Raw genomic sequence first — 24,887 nt, forward strand, 5'->3', positions numbered from 1 at the left:
TGTCCCTCTAAGAGCTATGGGCAATGACATGGAGACAGGTGGGGGGGCCGCGCTATCCTCCCCTCACTCGTCTCCATGTCAGGCCAGGGACAGGTCTGGATTGCCGTTACCGACCTGGCTCCTAACTTTTTTAGCTGGCTCCTAGATTCCAAGCAAATTTGTCAAGCCCTGGCCTAAACCATCTTTAGTGGATAAGGATAGAATCTTTACTGTAGTCTGTGTTCCTATCAGGGACATTTCACTAAACTCCATATCCCTGGTAAAATAGAAAAAGAAGGGGAATTTCTACAAACAGGAGAAAGCTTATTTCAATTGTCACAATAACTATATCCCCATTGAAAAACATCCCCTCCAATCCTGTTCCAGTGAGAACTGAAAATGTTTAATTCTTCCTCACTCTCCCTCACTACTGGTGATGATAGTGGTGTAGAAAAAGCCACATTATTCATAAACCATTCTACATTTGGGGCCCTTTCATACAGCAGTCCAGACCCCAGGCGGCTCCTGGGGTCTGGACAAATAGCGGACACTACGCTATACGATAAGAATGTTTACTATTTTATTCTTGTGAGTTTTTAACTTTTGGCAATAAATCCCTTGGTTTAATGCAACACATAGGTGGTGCTCCCCCCTCCCCTTCCAAAAACATGTGAACCCCAAATACTGCTTACCTTAACCATTCGCGAATTAGTGCGCAAGAGTCTGCGAACAATCATCAGGAGAAAGTCCATTTCTTCTGTGCGCTCATGGACCTGAACAATGAAACAAAAAAAAACAAATAAAAGTTAGTGCATAAAGGCTAGACGCAAATCTTATTGGAACCCAAGACAATACTCCAACATAGATCTAAAGTGTGTCTGTTACCCCAACATTTTATATTCCTGATACGTGACTGCTGTAATACATACATGTATAAGTATCCCGTTCTTTGTATTGCTTTCTTGGTGTGAAATCGCTGGTGTTCTTGCCAGTCCCTCTGCTTTCCTAATAAAAAACTGACCCCCCCAAAGCCATTTACTGGGAAGATCAGTGTGCTGTTGCTTGTCTTCTCCTCAGCTCTTATGCAGCTGAGAACAGAGGGAAGGCGATTACTTATAAAAAAAAAGTTTTGCCTTTCATTTCCATTTTTAACTGAATGGGTTGTGTAACATGGTGGTAGCTTACAATCACTTAACACTTTTGTTTCCCTCACACCCATAGCAACCACGCATATGGGTATTTTCAATTATAGACAGTGACAAACGCTTAACCAGCAAGGATCTGACATGAGAAGTACAGGAGAGAAAGGAGGTACTTCCTAATCTGAAGATTAGGGTACAAAGGGAAACAAAAAAGGACATAGTAAAATCTAAGGCCAGCCACAGAGGGAGCAACTTTCTTTCCTGCAACCACAGGTTGCTGCAAAGAAAACTCATCCACATCAACACAGACCATGCTGACAGGGAATCCCTCCCTAATGAGAGAACAGTGAATATTGCTAGTGGCTATAACATGCAAGCAACGATAGCATGTAAAATCCAACAGGCTGGTTGTACCAAAATTGATCAAACATTCAACTTGGGTACAATAAGCCTGTCCATACATGGATCAAATCTCAGCCAGTCCCTCCTGAACCATCCAAGATTCGAAGGAAGCATAAGCTAGCCAACGATAACTTCCATGGTTATATGCAGCCTGAGATTCATCAAGGACTGATTTTATCTAGCAATACACAAAGTACCAGACAAATGCAAGCTAATGAACATAGTTTATCCTTTACAGCAAGGCCAAGTAAGGAGTTAGGAGCACTATTTTTTTTTTTTTTTACAGCCCTTCCTACTAAAGTCAAGTTCCAAATTTTCACAAGGAATAAATTCTATTACAACTGCATTGTTCCAATGTTTATTCTACATAATTTTTACAATGGTTAGTCTGAAAATCTTACAAACAGATGCTCCATTGGCTACATTCCTCCAGCCAATATCCTTATCTCCCCCCCCCTCCTCCCCCGAATAGTATTCTGCAAAAATGCTCACCAGTGCGTGAACCAAGCTAAGCCTTAGGCCTTTTCATGAAGCTTCATCCATGAACTGTAAAGCATTTCGTCAAGGCCGAGGACTGGTTCACACCACATGCACACCAGTGCATTTTCTTCTGCATCAAACAAGCATGGACAGTAGGCTATATGGATTTAAATGGGAAAGTTCACACCATTGCAGTGTGTTTTAGTACAGTTAAAAGTAGAGATGATAAATGGAAAGATTTTTACATCAATGCAGGGCTCAACAAATCCCAGGCGCCAGGTCGCCATGGCGACAAGGAATTGCATGCTGGCGCCTGGGCTGCCACCAAAATGCTTCTACCCCCTGCACCACTATGTGCCCCAGGCTCTGCTTGCCCACTTGTGGGCCTGAGACCAGCATAGCGGGTGCCAACGGGAGGAAGGAGGAGATGACCCAGAAGGGATGTATATGACGTCACTTCTGGGTCTCCTTTGTTTCCCTGGGCCAATAACCACTTGAATACCAAGCATTTTCACTCCCTTTCTGCCTAGGCCAATTTTCAGCTTCCAACGCTGTCGCACGTTTAATGACTATTGCGGTCATGCAGCATTGTACCCATATTCAATTAATTTTTTTCCCCCACAAATAGAGCTTTCTTTTGGTGGTATTTACTCTAGGGATGCACCGAAATTTCAGGGGCCGAAACATATCGGCCGAAAATGCCCCTTTTCGGCAATTTGCCGAAAGGAAAAAACGGCATGTCGCCAGTCTGACCACCTCCCGTACCATGTCGCCAGTCTCTGACCACCTCCCGTACCACATCCCCAGTCTGACCACCTCCTGTACCACGTCCCCAGTCTCTGACCACCTCCTGTACCACGTCCCCAGTCTCTGACCACCTCCTGTATAAAAAAATTTTAAAAGTCATTTTCGGTATCAGTGCTGTTTCGGTATCCGTTTCGGTTTTCGGCCTAGTGTATTTTTCATTTTCAGTATCGGTTTCGGCACCAAAAAACCCATTCGGTGCATCCCTAATTTACTCACCACTGGGTTTATTTTTTTTAGCATAAACCACCAAAAAAGTTTTAGTTTGTGTCATAAGATTTTGCAAACAGGTAATTTTTCTCCTTTACTGATGTACACTGATGAGCGCTAACAGGCAGAAAGGATATGCAGCACTGATGGGGCGGGCATGGATATCAGGACACTGATCAGTGTAGATGCCCCTTTTGCACTTTCCTGTTACGGATAACCGGCAAGTGTGTTGACATCCTGATCAGCTGTTATTGTACACAGCTGATCACATGGTTAAGAGCCACTGTGATTGGCTTTTTCCCCCCCCCCTATATGTGATCACAGAGCACACGCCGCAGCGGGCGCAGCTCTGGGAGGATGTAAAGAGACGCCCCCTCCCAGAACAGGGTGACCGTGCTGTTGCCATCATTCGGTAAGTGGTTAAGGACACATGATCACACACAATATAAAGTAGATAATATAAGACCAATATGTTGCAACTTCACCATGTGTTATGGTGTAAAACAAGACAGAAGGGGCATCAAAAAACTTACTAAAAATATAAGTAGCATTTTTTCTTCTGAAATTAGACATATTAAATTAACTTGTGCTACATTCCTAAAAAACAGCATTTCAGTTATAGACAAAGTTTGTACTATACCAAAAAAAAAAAAAATAATTTAGAGTGCAGACAAAATTAGTCAAGTCATTTTATTCCTTGGAGGCATTTCAGCGCTGAAAATACCTGTTCCAATGCAACCAAAAGGTCAGGCCTCTGCTGACATTTCAGTAAAGACAATATGAACCGCCAGAAGGAAACATGTAGAGGAGGAAAGGGTAAGCAAGTAGGTTTTAGAACTTCAGCATAGACTTCATAAGCGCACAAAAATAAATAAATAAAAAGGCGCTATTTTTGCAATTACAGCCATCAACCAAAACCAGACAGAGCTGAATTAAAATGACAATATAACATATGTTAGCAAAGTATGGCAACCTAAACATATGCTGGGAAAAAAAAAATGACAAATTAAAGTCTGAAAACACGTGTTAAAATACTGGATTGTAGCCACCATCTTAAATGAATCTTATTGTAAATAAAACCCAAAATAAAACTTGCTCCCTTTTGGAATAGCATTTTGTTAGATGATGATCTGTCCAATAACTTAAAAAAAGGGGAAAGTAGGCACTCATTGTACATTCTTTTGAGAAATCTATTGAGAAATCTATTGAGGAACACCATGGGGTTTATTTACTAAAACTAGAGTGCGCAAAATCTGATGCAGCTGTGTATGGTAGCCAATTAGCTTCCAAATTTAGCTTGTAATCTTTGACAAAAAAAAAAAAAAAAAACCTGAAGCTTATTGGCTACCATGCAGAGCTGCGCCAGATTTTGCACTCTCCAGTTTTAGTAAATCCCCAAATATCTTTCACCTATGGGTTATACTGCCAACCACTCAACTCCCTTACCACAGCATTATTACAGACAGCAGACATAGTTGCACCAATACGCAGAGCACCCAGCCGCAAAAACTCAGGCTGGCTCAATGACTCTCTTACATCACTGAAACAAGAAGGCAGAAGAGCTGAAGGAGCCTGGAGAAGGAACTCAATGGAAAAACACACAAATTACAAATCACTTAGCACAAAAATATCACAAAGCCATCTACATAGTAAATAAAATTTCTTCAAAACCATCTCAAAAGCGATAAATCGCCCTCACGCACTCTTCAAACTAGTCGCCCAGACTATGAACACCCGTCTGTTTAGAGCCTCCAGCAAACAAAACACAAGAATTCTGCAATGAGTTATCCAATTTTTTTCATTGACAATACTGCAACCATTCAGGAAATAATTCAGCAGAACATAACCAGTAACCACATTCAGCCAGCGCAAGAAGGAAAAAAAAATAAAAATAAAAAAACCCACACACACTCACACAATTATTCTACAACCACCGAGATTTACTCTGGTCCCAATCACCATGGACACCACCAAAACCATCATCAGAAACCTCCAAGACAACACATCGCAGAAAGACATTCCCACAAAACTTCTGAAAGCATGTACCGACATCTTGGCACCCATCATAACATACCTCATAAGCCAATCCCTTAAAGAAGGAATCACCCCGACCTCCCTCAAGTAAGGCACATTAAAACTAGGGATGCACCAAATGGGTTTTTTGGTGCCGAAACCGATACCGAAAATGAAAAATACACTAGGCCGAAAACCAAAACCGATACCGAAACAGCACTGATACCGAAAATGACTGTTTTTTAAAAATATTTTTATACAGGAGGTGGTCGGCGACTGGGGACACGGTACAGGAGGTGGTCGGCGACTGGGGACACGGTACAGGAGGTGGTCAGCGACTGGGGACACGGTACAGGAGGTGGTCAGCGACTGGGGACACGGTACAGGAGGTGGTCAGCGACTGGGGACACGGTACAGGAGGTGGTCAGCGACTGGGGACACGGTACAGGAGGTGGTCAGCGACTGGGGACACGGTACAGGAGGTGGTCAGCGACTGGGGACACGGTACAGGAGGTGGTCAGCGACTGGGGACACGGTACAGGAGGTGGTCAGCGACTGGGGACACGGTACAGGAGGTGGTCAGCGACTGGGGACACGGTACAGGAGGTGGTCAGCGACTGGGGACACGGTACAGGAGGTGGTCAGCGACTGGGGACACGGTACAGGAGGTGGTCAGCGACTGGGGACACGGTACAGGAGGTGGTCAGCGACTGGGGACACGGTACAGGAGGTGGTCAGCGACTGGGGACACGGTACAGGAGGTGGTCAGCGACTGGGGACACGGTACAGGAGGTGGTCAGCGACTGGGGACACGGTACAGGAGGTGGTCAGCGACTGGGGACACGGTACAGGAGGTGGTCAGCGACTGGGGACACGGTACAGGAGGTGGTCAGCGACTGGGGACACGGTACAGGAGGTGGTCAGCGACTGGGGACACGGTACAGGAGGTGGTCAGCGACTGGGGACACGGTACAGGAGGTGGTCAGCGACTGGGGACACGGTACAGGAGGTGGTCAGCGACTGGGGACACGGTACAGGAGGTGGTCAGCGACTGGGGACACGGTACAGGAGGTGGTCAGCGACTGGGGACACGGTACAGGAGGTGGTCAGCGACTGGGGACACGGTACAGGAGGTGGTCAGCGACTGGGGACACGGTACAGGAGGTGGTCAGCGACTGGGGACACGGTACAGGAGGTGGTCAGCGACTGGGGACACGGTACAGGAGGTGGTCAGCGACTGGGGACACGGTACAGGAGGTGGTCAGCGACTGGGGACACGGTACAGGAGGTGGTCAGCGACTGGGGACACGGTACAGGAGGTGGTCAGCGACTGGGGACACGGTACAGGAGGTGGTCAGCGACTGGGGACACGGTACAGGAGGTGGTCAGCGACTGGGGACACGGTACAGGAGGTGGTCAGCGACTGGGGACACGGTACAGGAGGTGGTCAGCGACTGGGGACACGGTACAGGAGGTGGTCAGCGACTGGGGACACGGTACAGGAGGTGGTCAGCGACTGGGGACACGGTACAGGAGGTGGTCAGCGACTGGGGACACGGTACAGGAGGTGGTCAGCGACTGGGGACACGGTACAGGAGGTGGTCAGCGACTGGGGACACGGTACAGGAGGTGGTCAGCGACTGGGGACACGGTACAGGAGGTGGTCAGCGACTGGGGACACGGTACAGGAGGTGGTCAGCGACTGGGGACACGGTACAGGAGGTGGTCAGCGACTGGGGACACGGTACAGGAGGTGGTCAGCGACTGGGGACACGGTACAGGAGGTGGTCAGCGACTGGGGACACGGTACAGGAGGTGGTCAGCGACTGGGGACACGGTACAGGAGGTGGTCAGCGACTGGGGACACGGTACAGGAGGTGGTCAGCGACTGGGGACACGGTACAGGAGGTGGTCAGCGACTGGGGACACGGTACAGGAGGTGGTCAGCGACTGGGGACACGGTACAGGAGGTGGTCAGCGACTGGGGACACGGTACAGGAGGTGGTCAGCGACTGGGGACACGGTACAGGAGGTGGTCAGCGACTGGGGACACGGTACAGGAGGTGGTCAGCGACTGGGGACACGGTACAGGAGGTGGTCAGCGACTGGGGACACGGTACAGGAGGTGGTCAGCGACTGGGGACACGGTACAGGAGGTGGTCAGCGACTGGGGACACGGTACAGGAGGTGGTCAGCGACTGGGGACACGGTACAGGAGGTGGTCAGCGACTGGGGACACGGTACAGGAGGTGGTCAGCGACTGGGGACACGGTACAGGAGGTGGTCAGCGACTGGGGACACGGTACAGGAGGTGGTCAGCGACTGGGGACACGGTACAGGAGGTGGTCAGCGACTGGGGACACGGTACAGGAGGTGGTCAGCGACTGGGGACACGGTACAGGAGGTGGTCAGCGACTGGGGACACGGTACAGGAGGTGGTCAGCGACTGGGGACACGGTACAGGAGGTGGTCAGCGACTGGGGACACGGTACAGGAGGTGGTCAGCGACTGGGGACACGGTACAGGAGGTGGTCAGCGACTGGGGACACGGTACAGGAGGTGGTCAGCGACTGGGGACACGGTACAGGAGGTGGTCAGCGACTGGGGACACGGTACAGGAGGTGGTCAGCGACTGGGGACACGGTACAGGAGGTGGTCAGCGACTGGGGACACGGTACAGGAGGTGGTCAGCGACTGGGGACACGGTACAGGAGGTGGTCAGCGACTGGGGACACGGTACAGGAGGTGGTCAGCGACTGGGGACACGGTACAGGAGGTGGTCAGAGACTGGGGACACGGTACAGGAGATGGTCAGAGACTGGGGACACGGTACAGGAGATGGTCAGAGACTGGGGACACGGTACAGGAGATGGTCAGAGACTGGGGACACGGTACAGGAGATGGTCAGAGACTGGGGACACGGTACAGGAGATGGTCAGAGACTGGGGACACGGTACAGGAGATGGTCAGAGACTGGGGACACGGTACAGGAGATGGTCAGAGACTGGGGACACGGTACAGGAGATGGTCAGAGACTGGGGACACGGTACAGGAGATGGTCAGAGACTGGGGACACGGTACAGGAGATGGTCAGAGACTGGGGACACGGTACAGGAGATGGTCAGAGACTGGGGACACGGTACAGGAGATGGTCAGACTGGGGACACGGTACAGGAGATGGTCAGACTGGGGACACGGTACAGAAGATGGTCAGACTGGGGACACGGTACAGAAGATGGTCAGACTGGGGACACGGTACAGAAGATGGTCAGACTGGGGACATGGTACAGAAGATGGTCAGAGAATGTGGTGCAGGCCAGTGTGCCCCATTTTGCAGCCAGTGTGTCCCATTTTGCAGCCAGTGTGTCCCAGCCAGTGTGTCCCATTTTGCAGCCAGTGTGTCCCATTTTGCAGCCAGTGTGTCCCATTTTGCAGCCAGCCTGTGCAGGGAAGAGAGCCGCCTCCGGCGCCTGTTTGATCACAGCGCTGGGAACATCACAGCTTTCATTTCAATAGCTGTGTGTTCCCGGCCGCTCGCCGTCACAGCACGGAGGACATCAGAAGTGTGTTCAGCAGTAACTCAGGCCTAGGAGAAAAAGTCATGCAAGAAAACATCCTGGTTGAGATTGAAAGCCAAGTTAACTTTAAGCAGCAGCAAAAAATAAATAAAAACGGTGAAAGCGCCAAAAACAGCCCTTTACAAGAAAGCCGCCAGTTCCAAAACTCTACTAGCCTTATTAACTGCCATCAGTAACAATGGTCAAAATGACCAAATACCCTGGCACTAACAATTGATGCAATCTGCCTTTAGATTGACCACTCCTAGGATGAAGACGGCAGAGGTCATTGGACAGTTTTTTGTCCAAGATTATCAGGCTTGCTTCCATCAAGTCTGCACGACCCCTTGCATCAACCTGGAGGCCTGATTTCTGTCACACTATGGATTATTGCCTCGTACCTGAAGAGGATTGGGCACCCCTGGAGCACCTCCCCTAATACCCTAACCTTACCAATCCTCCATTTCATAGCAAGCCATACAGAATGACCAGGAAAGTTAGGGAGGGGGGCCAGTGTGCTGCACAATACGTGGTATTTACAGGCAAGTCAAAATTTCTGTGATCTTATTTATTCTTATCCATTACTTAGGCTCTGTGTCCCATGATGTATGATAAAAAAAAATAGGATTTTTTGTATTCACCATAAAATCTTTTTCTCTGTAAATCACCGACCAACAAAGCTCCTCTCATAACCATTGGGTTTTTCTGCCCTATTAGGAGATACTAGGCATTAGTTGTAATAAAACACTCAAAACTCAGTTTTGACCAGGGGGTGGTCCCTTGGGCAACAACCTTCCAGCCTGCTATGCAGCCATCAGTACATCAACAAGAAGTATAACAAAGATAAAAAAGCAGGGGCGGGTGCTGTGTCGGTCGGTGAATTACAGAGAAAAGGATTTTACGGTGAGTACAAAAAATCCTATTTTCTCTTAAATTCAAAAAACTTGGTAAACATGTGGACAGAAGATCAGGTCGCCGCCTTACACTCCTGAGCGAAAGACGCTTGGTGTCGGAAGGTCGAAGACTTGATTGCCCTCATGGAGTGGGCCGTGACCGGAAATGGGAGCACCTGCCCCTTCAAGGTGTAGGCTTGTACTACAATCTGTCTGATCCACCTGGAAATGGTGGCTGATGAGACCGCCATGCCTTTCTTAGGACCAGCTACCGAGACAAACAGTGAGTCTGACTTCCGAAAGGGAGCAGTGGTAGACAAATACACTTTCAGAGCCCAAACCACATCCAGAGCGTGAAGGGCCACCTTCTTAGGGTGTTTCAGCCTAGGACAGAGAGATGGTAATACAATGTCCTCATTAATGTGAAAAACTGAGACAACCTTCGGTAGAAAAGACAGTTACGGATGCACCACCACCTTATCCTTGTGGATAACCAGATAAGGCGACTTGCAAGACAAGGCCACCAGTTCCGAAACCCTCCTGGCCCATGTGATGGCCACTAGAAAGACCACTTTTTGAGAAAGTCAACAGGGGAATCTCCCCGATATTTTCTAACAGCGGTTTTTGAAGCGCCGATAACACCGGGTTCAAATCCTATGGGGGGTAACTGTGGACGCACCGGACTACATGGCGAACCCCCTGAACAAAGGGAAGTTTTGTCGAAGCTCCGGGCAGACAGAAAAGCCATCTGAGCAGAAAAAGAGGGCCCTTGCCTACGACATGGCTCCTTAGCCTTCCTGGCCTGTGGGAGTAGTGTACTCTTACCTTCGGTGGCATTTTTAATGTCGTCCAAAGAGGCTACAAATAGCTGGTTGGCTAAATTCGCGGTGCAACAGTTTTGCCCACTTAGTGTCTGTGAAACAAGTGCGGATGCCAGTACTGGTCGCACGGCTGACCCCACAACCGTAAACAAGGAACAAGCCACCACCCTCAGCCTTCCTGTCCGTGGGATCCTTGAATGCAGGAGTCCCTGCTACCGGGATCCTGGTTACTTTATTTAACCTGGATACTGGGGGGGTCCACGACCAGAGGAGCCGACCGATTCATAGATTCATAGTTAGTAAGGTTGAATAAAGACACCAGTCTATCCAGTTCAACTTGAGTGTCTAAAATTGTCCCTATACCTGTACATTGCACACTCACATCGGTCCCTATCCTCAAGGAGCCCACAATCTAAGGTCCCCATTAATATACTAGGGCCAATTTTGGACAGAAGCCAACTAACCTACCTGCATGCCTTCTTGAGAAGGCTTTCCTCAAAGGGGTAACGCACCGCCATGTACTTGGGGACCGAAAAGGTCAGTTGCTGGCGACCTCATTCCTTGTAAATGAACTTGTGAGGTGAGAGGCCCCTGGAGAGCCCCTGCATAGGCACACCCTGCTCAGCAGCCACAAGAAGCATCCCTTCAGAGAGGGGGGGGGAGATAAGGACAGGGAGAGAAGAGAGGGAGGCGAGGGACCCCTGAATCTACTTCCCAGGGCCGGGAGAGCTGTACTTACCAGTCCTGAAGAGCTGGGAGACATTCCATTACAGACCTACTCTGATCAGTACAGGGTGGCTGCTGGCCCGGCATACTGTGACGCAGACATCAGTAGCCCAGTCATATGTATGCCCCGGAGCATAAAAGCCCACAACCCCTTCTGGAGCTGAGGTTTCGATGTGGCCTGCCAAGCGCATAGCTGCGGCCTGCACGCGCTCGATGGCCGGACTGGAGAGACGAAAAGGATAAGGTTATCCAGCCTGTCACCAAGCCGGCTGTTGATAGTATAACACAGGATCAATCTTGCTCAAAAAGTCACGCTTCTGCATAAAAAAAGCACGGCCCGCATGCATAGCAGGCTGGAGGGTTGTTGCCCAAGGGATCACCCCCTAAAACTAAGTTCTGAGTGTTGTATTAGAACTAATGCCTAGTATCGCCTAGTAATAGGGCAGAACAACCCAATGGTTATGAGAGGAGCTGTGTCGGTCGGTGAATATAAGAGAAATATTTGCTTTTCCAAACTTTTGTTCTTTTTTAATTTATAGCACAAAAAAAGGGAAGTGATCAAATACCGCCAAAAGAAAGCCATTTGTGGGACAAATTATATAAAATTAATTTGGGTAGTGTTGCATGACGGCACAAATGCCAGTTACATTAGCTCAGTGCACAATAGCAAAAAATGGCATGGTTATGAAGGGGACAATATCTTCCAGAGCTCAAATGGTTAATTAAGGTCTTTGCAGTTTTACATTAACCACTTCGGCCCCGGAAGGTTTTACCCCCTTAATGAACAGCACATTTTTTTGCGATTCGCCACTGCAACGCTTTAACTGACAATTGCGTGGTCGTGCGAGGCTATAACTAAATAAAAAACCTTTTTCCCACAAATAGAGCTTTCTTTTGGTATTTAATCACCTTTGGTTTTTATTTTTTGCTCTATAAACTTAAAGGCTGACAATTTAGGGAAAAAAAGCAATATTTTTTACCATTTGCAATAATTATCCCCCAAAAATATGTATATTGATTGGTTTGCACAAAAGTTAAAGCTTCTACAAAATAGGGGATAGATTTATGACATTTTTCTTTTTTTTTCCTTTTTTTATTAGTAATGACGGTGATCTTTGATTATCGGGACTGCGTCTTTGCGGACCATTGACATTTATACAGCGATCAGAGCTAAAAATAGGCACCGATTACTGTATATATATCACTGGCAGGGAAGCAGTGGATCCTTGTCATGTCACTAAGCAGAACAGGGAAATGTCTTGTTTACATCGAGTCCGGGGGATCTGCGGCGGGTGCACGCAATTATGGAGCGACGTGTGGGTATGTTCTTTTGCGCACTCGTGCCATTCTGCCAATGTACATTGGCATGCGGCGGTCGGGAAGTGGTTAAGGAACATTACTCCTTGTTCTACAATTTTTAGACCACTTTTCAGAATGGCAAATTTCTACCCATCATTCCTTCGGAAACACTGACTCTCGAAGATGCTTTTTTAATAGCCGTGTTACTTAACCGTTACCACTTAGCCTAATTAGTTGTAAAATGTTCTCATGTATCCCTTACTTTGACAGCTTTTTGCTGACCAGTCCTAACCTTTTTTTTGACATGTGACAAGTGCTGCCACCAGTTTCAAAATGAACTGAATTTTCCATGCCATCATTAGCTTACTAAAAGTATTTACATATACCACCACACCACTCCAATATCTATATGCATTTTTTCATCTTGGAATGCACCAGTAATATTTTGTAGGCAAACCCATGTTAAGCCCCATACACACTATCAGATTTTCTGCTGACTTTTGTCTTTAGATTTACCAAAACAATTTAATGCAAGGGCCTGCTCGATTGCATACAAATTCAAACTTTTAAGGTTTGACCTCATATTATATGGTTTTAGTAAATCTAAAGGGAAAAAAAAAAATCTGCAGAAAAACTGATAGTGTATATGGGGCTTTACTGTGTACACCACTTCTATATCATACAATCTGTCCTGCGTTTAGCTGTTTATATATATATATATTTTTATGCAATCCGTGGATCTGTCAATTTAATACTAAAACCCCTCTTCCCTAGATTATCTTCTTTGGTAGTAAATAATCCCCTGCTTATGCTACCATTCATCATAAAATCAATGTGCAATCATAATCAGATGGGTTTAAAAACTATCTATAAAAAAAAAAATTCAGTGACAAAAGTTTTAATTTAAGAATATACATTTTCACAGGAAAAGACTTTAACCTTTTAATAACCACAGTAAACAGATACCGTATATACTCGAGTATAAGCCGAGATTTTCAGCCTCTTTTTTGAGGCTGAAAGTGCCCCCCTCGGCTTATACTCGAGTCATCGCTGTCTGCCCGCTCGATCAGCGTGTCGAGCAGACAGACAGCGGCCATTCTATCATTCAAAAGCCGCGCCTCCGGCTCCGCCTTCGCCTGTGATAGGCGGAACACTGAATTTCCCAGCAGCCTGTGTTCCGCCTATCACGGACATCGTATCATCCTCGTACTACGGACGAGGATGATACGATGTCCGTGATAGGCGGAACACAGGCTGCTGGGAAATTCAGTGTTCCGCCTATCACAGGCGAAGGCGGAGGCTTTTGAATTTTACAATGGCCGCCGAGGCGCCGACGAAGAGGGCACGGGACGGAGGCAAGGCAAGGCACGGCACGGGACGGGACGGGACGGAGGCAAGGCAAGGCACGACACGGGACGGAGGCAAGGCACGGCGGCAAGGCACGGCACGGGACGGAGGCAAGGAGGCAAGGCACGGGACGGAGGCTCGGGACAAAGGCTCGGGACACAGGTAGGCTGGACACACACACACACACACACACGGATGGATGGAGACACACACACACAGGGATGGATGGATGGAGACACACACACACAGGGATGGATGGATGGATGGATGGAGACACACACACACAGGGATGGATGGATGGATGGACACACACACACACAGGGATGGATGGACGGACACACAGGGATGGACGGACACACAGGGATGGACGGACACACACACAGGGATGGACAGGCATGTCTCACCCTCGGCTTATACACGAGTCAATAAGTTTGCCAGTTTTTTTGGGGGTAAATTGGGGGCCTCGGCTTTTATTCGGGTCGGCCTATACTCGAGTATATACGGTACCTTGCTTTTTTACAGATTGTACAACTAGGGTGCATCAGCTGAAAAACTTTTTGAAGGAAAAAAAATACATTTCATTACTACCATTTTGTATATAAAACGCGAGTTACAGAAACATTTTCAGAACCGTGTAATGACGTAGACACCTACAGAAACCCAAAATCTTGCATCGGTTTCCAGTTACAGACCTGCTCACAGTACTTTTACTGGGAGCAGGCAGTAGCTACAAGCTCAGTGACACATGGTACATCACATGCTAGCATTTAAGGGCTTCGGAAAATGAGAAAGGCCATCAGAATTGATCAATTTTCAAAAATATTATAATGTCCTAGTTTGTAGACTTGCTTTCCTATGGACTAAAGATGCACTGATTTGGGTTATTTTTACTAAAGAAAATGTAGCAGATTACTTTTTGGCACTAATTCATGAAGATGGTTTGTAAAATGTTTTAAACTAAGATAATTTATTTTTATTTCAATTTTTTAAAGGATTTTTTTTTTAAATAGGGGGGGACCAGGTTGTGATTAAACACCACCAAAAGAAAGCTCCATTTGTGATAAATTTAATGATAAAAGTTTCATCTGCATACAGTGTTGCATAACTGACCAATTGCCAGTTAAAGTAGCCAGCGAGAGCTCACCAGACGCCGCCGGAAAAGCTGGATAGCAAAAAATGCCCTGGTCATGAAGCACAGGAGTCCTCAACCCCCCGGCCGTAGCCTGTTTGCAGCCAAGCCGCAAAGGCTGCACTTTCAGTGTTGCGGCGGGCAAGCAGAGAGGTGACAGAGCTGTTCCGCCCTCGGGCAGCAAGTGACAAGCTGAATTTAGTGGCAGGTGACGGATGGCCAGTGACTAGCTTTATTTGATGGCAGGCAATGGATGGCCATGGACTAGCTGAATTTGGTGGCAGGCACTTGATTTTTCACCTGTACTAGTAACTACAGTCTACTTAAATCCCACCATGCTAAATTAGAAAACAGGAAAAAAAAAAAAAAAAAAGACACAAACAATTGAAAAAAATTATTTTCAAAATTTTAAATACAGTAAAATGCTCCTTCCTAACACAAAAGCACACACTATATTGGCAATAGCCATTTTCTTTACACAAAACAAACACTAACTTAACGCATTTATCGGTGTATAAAATGCACTTTTTTCGCCTGAAAATGGAGGGCAAACAGGGCGCCTTATACACCAATTTTTTTTTATTTATTTTTTTTACCAATGGGGGGCGGTGATCAGGAGGTCAGACAGGTGCCACACAAGAGGGGGTGTCAGGTGGGCCACCATATTTCTCCTGGCCCTTTTGAGGTTTTTGGAAGCTTTGATTTACAATGACAGTGACACAGAAGCAGCCCTGTATGATAAGGGGCTGCCTTTTTTTTCTGACTGGGAGTCTCCTGGGAGTACAGGGGGCTGTGCAATGAAAGGGGCTGTGTACTGTGCAGGGGGAGGGGATGCATAATGCGCAGGGGGTTGTGAAAAGTTGTTTTTTCCTACAACTCCCCTCTTATAATTACAGTATAAACTTATTTTAATCACTTATATTTTATCACAGTTGGTGAACCAAATTGCAACCAAACTATTCAAGTGATAACATTTAGGAATCATCAGAATTTAAAACCATACAATCACCATGTAATGCCTTTCGAAACATTTTGTATGCCATATTTCATCCATGCCCTGACAAGATATTTTGGGCATCTACACAATATGTAATTTACCACCGACGCCATGCCAGCAGCTATTCAACGTAACGCATTTTCAAGGAAAAAAACAAAAAAGCATATAAACATCAGCCTCTTTATTAGGCACTCCTGTTCAATTGCTTGCAGGGTGGATAAAATTGCTGATTTTTTTTTTTTTTATAAAAAAACAAAACAAAAACAAAACTCAGACTTTTTTGATTTAAATGTCCCAGAGTCCAGCGATGTCAGCAGCCAAAGCTGAACAATCGCCCGGCACAGCAGCTGCCGCCGCTATCCTCAGTGAGGGACTCAGGAAGTGAAGTGTTGCAGCTTCCTTTCCCGCTTCCCTACTGCGCATGCGCGAGTCGCGCTGTGCGTCCCAACTGGTCCCCACTATTTCTTGGGAACCGTGTGTCCCAGCAGACAGCGCTGGAGGACAGGAAGCAGAGTTAACTCCCGTGTTAGTCTATGCCCAGAAGTGGGTGTCTTAGACAGGTTTATGCATGACCCCCACCCCCATTTGATTTGTTCCATTTTGGCAAAATCTCGTTTTGCAGGACTCGTGTGATATTGAGAGTAAGGTACCGCCTCGAAAGTGGCTTCCATGAGGCCCAGAACTCGCATGCAGAAGCGCAGCGAAGACCACCTGCGGTTCACCAACAACTTCACAGCAGCTTGAAGAGTGCAGTTTGTCTGAAGGGAGAAAAAACTCTCGCTTCTGAGGAGTCCAACAGTAAGCCCAGGTACTCCAGGAGTTGAGTCGGCACTAACACAGACTTCTTTAGGTTCAGCACCCAAACAAACTCCCAGATAGTCTGCATAGTTGGTTATCGCTACACCCTCCCTTATTTCTGAGGCAGAAGCTGCTCTCAGAAGGAGGTATAGATATACCTCGGGAGTGCCCCATTGGAGACACATCTGATGGAACACATCCCGATGAAGTGACCACTTCCCATTGTCCAGCACCTGTTGACCTAGGCAATCCGCCTACCAGTTTTCCACTCTGGGAATGTGGACGGTGGAGATGGCTGGAATAAAGTATCCTGCCCACCGAAGGATGCCAGCAACTTCCAGTGGCATTGTCTGACTGAATGTGTACCAAGAGCCCATGAAGTCGATCCACAGTCTGATCGCCCAAAGTTGATAGTCTGTATTCCTCCAGCGACCCTGAGCAGAGCTCAAGCTCAGAACATCGCCCCACCCAGACAAGCTGGCATGGGTGGTGACCACTGTCCAAAACGAGGGGAGAAAAGGTTTGCTCTGCTGAAAGCCAGAGAGCGAAGCCACCAGACCACGGACCCTCTGGTGTCCTGGCTCAGGCGTATCGGATTGTCCAGAGACCCCGGACATTTGTCCCATATCACCAGGATTTCATTTTGTATTCGTATAGAATAGTGCAAATGGAACCACCTCAAAGGGTAGAGACCATCAGGCATGCAAGTCCACAGGGAGACCCACCTGCTGGACAGCAGTAGATGAATAGCAGCATGCAACTTTTGGAGCTTGTTCAGTGAAAGTAAGACTATGGCTAGAGCGGAATCAAGAGTCACACCCACATAATAAAATTTTCTGGCTGGAATCAGAGCAGACTTATGGTAGTTTAGAAGACAACCAATCTCCACATTGCCCATTAGGTTGGCTGAGGACTGTGCACACAGATGGAGGTCGTCCAGGTAGCCCAGAACCGTAATCCCCCCCCCCCCCCCCCACACACCGCAACATCAGAATTCGGGCCAACACTTTTGTGAAGACCCGAGGACTGGAAGCGAGAGAAAAGTGTAACGCAATGAACTAATAGTATTCCTCTCTCACAGCAAAACAGAGGAATCTCTGGTGTTGGGCAAGTATTTGAATGTGCAAGTAAGCATCCTTTATGTTTATATAAACAAGAAAGTCCCCCTGATGAAGGGATGCCACCACAGTGCGAATGTACTCCATTCTGACCTCCAACTGAAAGCAGTTCAGGGACCGTGCATAGATTTGAATAATAATAAAAGGGACGTTTTGGGTGTTCCCAATATTTACAGACTAATTTGTCAAAATAGGAGTGGTAAGGAAACATTCACCGTGCAAGGCGGCTTGTGGGTACCAAAGGGGACCAAGCACCTCCACTGCAGGCGCAGTCTCCATTTTTAAAATTTTCCTGCACAATTGCAATCAGTGCATCTACCAACGCCTTCTCATATGCAGCCACAGGTATGCAGGCCTTATCCTCTATCTGAGAAGTCAGGGAGCATGGCTGCAAACCCCACAGGGTGGGCCACGTCCGTGGCAGCTGAGTCAAACTTAGGATCTGACTAAACAGACGAAGCAGGGGAAGGCACCAAGGTAAAAGGAGGAGCTCTCACAGAAAAAACGCCATCCAGGGTTTCACAGTAATGGTCGCTGCTCCATGAGAACAGATAACCACATCATGGCTGTCGGCCACTGAAAAGCATGCAGACACCAAGAAAACAGTGCCAGCGACAGCAAAATGACTGGCTGGATGCGCTCACGAGGCTCCCAAGGACCCAGGAGGGATCCCTGGAGCCCAGCCAAAAGCTACATGAGGACAGAGGATCTGCTCCCCACACATCAGTACCAGGCATGACAAGCCCCTAACACCAACCACCGCACTACCCCATATGGAAATGGGAAGATGGAGGGGGGCGTAGAGTGGGAGGAAAGGTCACTAAGCGGACCCACGAAGACCACCAACCCCAGGGAGAGGGGGTATGAGTGAAGAAGTGGAACCGCAGTTCTGACTGACCCAGGAAGGGGCCGGCTTACCCCCCAAACCCATCCAAAGGGAGAGGGGGGACATTTACTCAACAGGAACTGGGCGGGCGTCGCTCCAAACAACCTTCTCCCAATTGACATGGGGGGGCTGTCAGCCAGGATGAACGCTGTGACGTAGGCCAAGACCTACTAGTATGCGACCTCGCCAGGAGTTTAACCCGCAGTCCAGTGGGGCTATGTCACGGCCAATCTAGTGCAGAGCTGTGGTCTGCGCAATTGCTGGACGGACTGAGGGTGGCCACTGGATCTAGAAATCCAGCCTGTCGCCCAGTACGGCAGTTGCTTGTAAATCTGGCATTAAGGGATTTGTTTAAAAAATAAAAAATAAATATGCCAGAACCAGAGACCCCAGCAGGGAACTAGGTCCTGACTAGGCAGGAAAAAAAAAACTAAAGGCCTAAAGCAGACAGGAGGATGTATACCGCCTACGACTGCCCATAGGCATAGCCAAGTATTTTTTCTGCCTGGTGTTCTCCTGTGGGGGGCAGTATAACCCTGTGGTTCTGAATAAGGAAGTATTGTGTGTCACTGAACGAAAAAGAAATGTTTTTTGATTAAACTTTGCACAACGATCACAAAACCTACAAAATTAGGAGCACACTACTGGTCTGATTCTGAGGGAAAGGTTTATAGAAACATGAGCACTTATGGATGATTAGCATTTGACACACACAAAAAAACGTACCTCATCAATGAAAATGTGAGTAAATTCAGTCAGGCTCTTTGCACCGACTATTTTCTGCAGAAGAACACCAGTTGTCATATAGATCAAACGCGTATCTGACGTGGCTTTCTTCTCCAATCCTACCTAAAAACAGATTAATGATATCACAAGTTGGAGTTTTTATACAAAAAATAAAAAATCAATCATAATATGGACAAATCAAACATTTCAATTTTCAAAAATTGGATTTGTTTACCTGTAAAATCCCGTTCTTGCACATCAAAGGACACCAGTCATCTTCATCACAATAGGGTTATGCTGCCACCTCCAGATAACTGGACACTGGGCAAAAAAGACAAACCCCTCCTCCCTGCTTAGGCAAGACTTCAGCTTTTGCAGCAAGCCATAAACCTTAAAGGCTGAGGGGCAGGAAGGATCCCGGTGTCCTGTGATGTGCTCCAAGAAAATGTTTTTTTACCAGAAAAAAAAAAAAATAGGATTTTGTACACTCCGTAAAATCCTTTTCTCTGAAGTTCATTGACGGACACAGCTCCAGTAATCTTGACCGTAGGGTTATTACGCTACCTTCATGAGAGGACTAGACAGAACATATAATACATGTGAAAAACAGAACTTTACAGTTGCGCCCAGGGGGCGGTCCCTCTGGTAATAACACCTCAGCCTGCCTCCTGCAGCAACAAGCAGTATAACGTAAACCAATAAGAGGGGAGGGTGTTGTGTCCGTCAATTAACTTCAGAGAAAAGGATTTTACGTCGAGTATAAAAATCCTATTTTCTCTTCATTTCTGTTCATTGACAGACACAGCTCCAATAATTGCAACATTACAAAAGCAGGCATCAAACGATGCACTTATATCCACTTTATATAAGCGTGAACGGACGACCAAGTTGCCGCCTTACACACTTGAGCGACTGACGCTCGATGTCAGAAAGCCCAAGGAGGTCCCAATTGCCCTGGTGGAATGGGCCTTGAAAGGAAAGGGGGGAACCTGCCCCTTCAAGGCATAAGCCTGGACCACAATCAATCTGATCTCCCTGGAAATGGTGGCCGAAGACACCACCATCCCTTTTTTCAGACTAGCTACCGAGACGAACAGTCAGCCTTCCGGATGGGAACCGTAGCAGACAGATATACCTTTAGAGCCCGGACCACATCCAGGGCATGGAGGGCCACCTCCTTAGGATGTGTCGGTTTAGGACACAGCGATGGTAACACAATGTCTTCAATGATATGAAAAGCCGAAACCACCTTCGGTAGAAAAGGTTGCGGCAACACCACCCTATCCTTGTGGATAACCAGACAAGACAAGGCCGCCAGTTCCGAAACCCTCCTGGCCGATGTACGAAGTCCACTTTCTGAGAAAAAGTCAACAAGGGAATTAACCTGATCTCAAACGGTGGTTTATGAAGCACCGATATGACAAGGTTCAGAGCCCACGGGTGCAAGGATGGACGCACCAGAGGGACTACATGACGGACCCCTTGTACAAAAGGTGCTCACTAGAGACACCAGAGGTCATTGGAAAAAGACAGCCAAGGCTGATCTCTGTTCTGTACCTTGATGGTGCTTAAAGCCAGTTTCTGGGATAACCATCGCTGTAGGAACAGCAGAATCCTGGAAACTGAATAGGTGCGCAGATACCACCCCATCTCCTCACACATGGAGATATAAGCCTTCCAAATACGATGGTATATCTTCCTAGAAGACTTCCATGCCCTCAACATAGTTGACAGGCCTTGGTTCCTTAGCACCTGGCTCTCAACAGCCATGCGCTAACACTAGTGATGTTAAAGCAGGGTGGAGAATCGGACCTTGAGACAGGTCTTCTCGCATCGGTAGCCGCCAGGGAGCGTCCGTAACCAGACATACTAGGTCAGCATACCAGGGACGCCAAGACCAATCTGGGGCAATCAGTATCACTGGAATCCCCTCAGCCTCCACTCTGCGGAGCAGATGTGGGAACAGTTTTAGCAGAGGAAAGACGTAGATCAGTTGGTACCGAGCCCATGGAGCCCCTGACGTGTCCGTCCAATGATCTCGTCCTGGATACGAACCTTGGCACCTTCCAATTGAGTCGGGAGGCCAGGAGATCCATGTCTGGTATGCCCCGCCACAGGCACAGAACACCTCCAGATGCAACGACCATTCTCTTAGGTTCAGCATCTGGCGACTTAGATAGTCCGCCTGCCAATTTTCTACTCACGTGATGTAAATAGCCGACAGGGCCGGTAAATGTCGCTCTGCCCACCAAAGGATGTGTTAGCAACCTACTGTGCTGCAGCCGAGCTTCTTGTTCCTCCTTGATGGTTGACATATACCACCGCCATGGCGCTGTCTGACTGGATCATGATCGAACACACTCTTAGTCTCATCGGCCATGTGGAGAGGCAGAGCCTGTTCGCTTCGAGCTCAAGCACATTGATCGGCAACTTGCATTCCTTCCCTGACCAGAGGCCCTGGGTTGAATGTACTGCCAGTATTCCACCCCAGCTGGGCAGGCTGGCGTCCGATGTGATCACTGTCCAATGTAGAGGTACGAAAAAACTTCCCAGACCAAAGTGCTGGGGATCTCTGCCACCAGAGCAGGGAGTCCCTGCATACGGTACCACCTCAATGGAGGCCACCATGAGACCCAGGACTCGCATGCAGAAGCACAGCGACGACCACCTGCGGTTCATTAACAGCTTTCCCCGCAGCTCTGAGAGTCTGCGGTTTGAAGGGAGAAACACTCTCGCTTCCACGGAGTCCAGCAGTAAGCCTAGGTACTCCAGGCGCTGAGTCGGTACAAACACTGACTTTTTGGGTTCAACAGCCACCCAAATTCCTGCAGGGTGTGCATGGTGATCGCCACATCCTCATTTAATTTTGAGGTGGAAGCTGCTCTCAGGAGATGGTCTAGGTAAACCACGATTGCGATCCCGCATTGTCGCAACATAACCAAAATTGGAGCCAATACCTTGGTAAAGACTTGGGGTGCTGAAGCCAAGCCAAAGGGGAGAGGCACAAACTGGTAGTGGGCATTCCCCACTGCAAATCCCAGAAACCTCTGATGCCTGAGGCATATTGGTATGTGCAGGTACCTGTCCTGGATGTCCAAAGATGCCAGGAAGTCCCCCTGGAGTGCAGCAACAACTGAGCAGATTCCATTCTGAACCTCTCTACTTTCACAAAGCAACTGAGGGCTTTCAGGTCCATGATTGGGCATAACCCTTCCTTTTTTGGGGACAACAGATTGGAGTACAACCCCTGAAACCCTTCCGATTCCAGAACAGGCACTATCACCCGGCGAGCCGGGAGTAAGGGTATGCTGGAGGGGAAGAATCTGTTTGGTGGCCAAGAAAGAAACTCTTGTAGCCTTATGAAATCAGTTCGCACACCCATTGGTTTCGACAGCCGAGAGGCACACCGGGCTGCAAACTCCCGAGTGACAGGCGGGGGCAAACCTTAATGCTGAAGAATTTTTGCTCACTGGCTTGTTAGGCTTGTGAGTCCAGGGACGCTCCTGTCCCTCAGTAGTCACCCTATCGGACTGGGAGCGGTTAGCCAAAGTCCTGGGCAGAAGAAAAAGTCTTTTGAGTGGAAAATGAGGGCCCTTGCCTGCGGCGTGCCTCCTTAGTCTTACTGGACTGTGGGAGCAAGGCGCTTTTCCCACCTATGACATTCGTAATATCATCCAACGAGGCTCCAAAAATAGCAGCTCACAAAGGAAGGGGTAGATCCATCAAGGCTTTTTTGGATGCCTGGCCGCAGACCAGCATTTAAGCCAAATCAGGCACCGCAGCACCACTGCTGACACTGAAGCCCTGGAGAGCAAGGGAAGCGTAACCAGGGCTGCGCCACAAACTTACTTAGGGCCATGCACTAACTGGTCTGCTAATTCCATGCAGACAGGAGTAGCCTGCTGCTCCTCCAATTCACAGTGAAAAAGTTTTGACCATTCAGTGTCTGCGACACTAGTGCTGTGGCCAGTACTGGTCGTATTGCTGACCCCCACCATCGTAAACAAGGAATGGGCCAATGCTTAAGCCTTCCTGTCGGTAGGGTCCATAAATGCAGGAGTCCCCTCTACCGGTATCGTGGTTACTTTGTTTAACCTGGATACTGGGGGGTCCACAACCGGAAGAGGCGACCATTTTTTAAGGTGGCTCTCCTCAAAGGGGTAGCGCAACGCCATTCGTTTAGGGACCGAGAAGGTCTGTTGCGGCCTTACCCATTCCTTGTATATGAACTTATTGAAATAAGTCAGATACGGAAACACCTTACGTGCATGGGCTGGCTTATGGGGCTCAAAAAGGGACCGCTACTTCAGCAGAGGATCCTGCTGTATTATGAATTTTCAGGGTATCACGCACAGCTGTGGTAAGTGCTTCAACTAGCGCTTTGTCTTGCGCGGACCCGGACAGGGAATAATCCTCACTGTCCGATCGGTCCTGATCAGCGTCCTCTGATCTATCAGAGCAGTCGCCAGTCACTGCGGGTCCAGAGTCTGAGTCTGAGTCAGAGCTCTCCCTGGAGGACGGGGGGCAGGGGTCGCTTTTTACCACATTTGCCGTGGCAAGGAACATTTCAAGGACTGCCGACAAAGCAGACGAGCCAGTTGCAATTGCAGTGAGTTCTGGGGAAGAAACACCAGTTTCTGAAGCCATGCTGACCCACCCTGTCCGACACCCTTGGGGAGTTAGGACAGGTGCACAGTCCCACCCTCCTAGCTGCTACAGACTGAGGGGCCCCCACCGCAGGACTCACCACCCTGACCGAGTGGAGCACTGTTCTGTTACAGGTGCCTGTGTCCAGTGTCAGCTCCCAGGTGTCCAGAGCATGAAAACGCGCTGTTCTGAGCTACAAGGACCAGTGCTCAGGATAAAAACGAGTTGAGCTACAACAAAATGGCCACCCTGTATAAGGGACACTCACAGGGAAAATGGCAGCCCGACTATGCTTTCCACAGAGACTCACAGAGAATGGCCGACAAGTACACTAAACAGTGAACAGAGATAATGGCGGCAGACCGCTCTAAATGGCGGCAGCACATGCAGACCTCCAGACACCAGCGGAGAGACAAGACAACCTAGGGACACAGACACCAGCGCAGAACCCAATCCAGGATCAGAGCCCCCTGGAGGACCCCTGGCTACAGGTACACACACTGCTCAGCAGCCCAGGAGCATCCCCCACAGAGGGGGGGGGGGGGGGTGGGAGAGGAAGACAGGGAGAGGAGAGGGACCCCTAATCGACCTCCCAGGGAATGCCCAGCTGCTCAATCCCGCCAAGGCAGGAAGAGCTGTACTTTCCCTCCGGACAAGATGGGGACATCTCATCACAGACCCACTCCCGAGCAGTACGGGGTGGCTGCTGGCCACGGTACACTGTGACAAACATCGGTAGTCCGGTCATGTGTGTGCCATGGAGCGTTGCGCTCACCGGCCGCCCCTGGAGCCTGAGGGGCATGTCGTGGCCGAGGTCTGCACATGCTCGATGGCCAGGCTGGGGAAATAAGGATCTAGATTATCCAGCTTGTACCCCAGCTGGCTGTTAAGATTACTGGATCTTAAAAACTTG

General features: G+C 48.5%; 1 protein-coding gene across 3 annotated transcripts in view; it reads right to left on the reverse strand.

Moving 5' to 3' along the window:
* The window catches only part of TDRD9 (tudor domain containing 9), a 391,054-nt gene that overhangs the window by 251,179 nt on the left and 114,988 nt on the right, over positions 1 to 24,887 (reverse strand). For all 3 annotated transcript variants that reach the window (XR_013270091.1, XM_077467571.1, XM_077467570.1), the window contains exons 5-6: positions 19,328 to 19,450; positions 672 to 752 (exon numbers count right to left, since the gene is read on the reverse strand). Coding sequence is in view for 2 of the 3 variants with exons in the window: in XM_077467571.1 (XP_077323697.1) it covers positions 672 to 752; positions 19,328 to 19,450 (204 nt within the window). In the remaining variant the exon portion in view is untranslated. The remainder of the gene's footprint in view (positions 1 to 671; positions 753 to 19,327; positions 19,451 to 24,887) is intronic.

This window comes from Lithobates pipiens, unplaced genomic scaffold (genome assembly GCF_037356315.1).
Source record: "Lithobates pipiens isolate NorthernLeopardFrog02 unplaced genomic scaffold, aLitPip1_a1.2 Scaffold_57, whole genome shotgun sequence".
Taxonomy (NCBI): domain Eukaryota; kingdom Metazoa; phylum Chordata; class Amphibia; order Anura; family Ranidae; genus Lithobates; species Lithobates pipiens.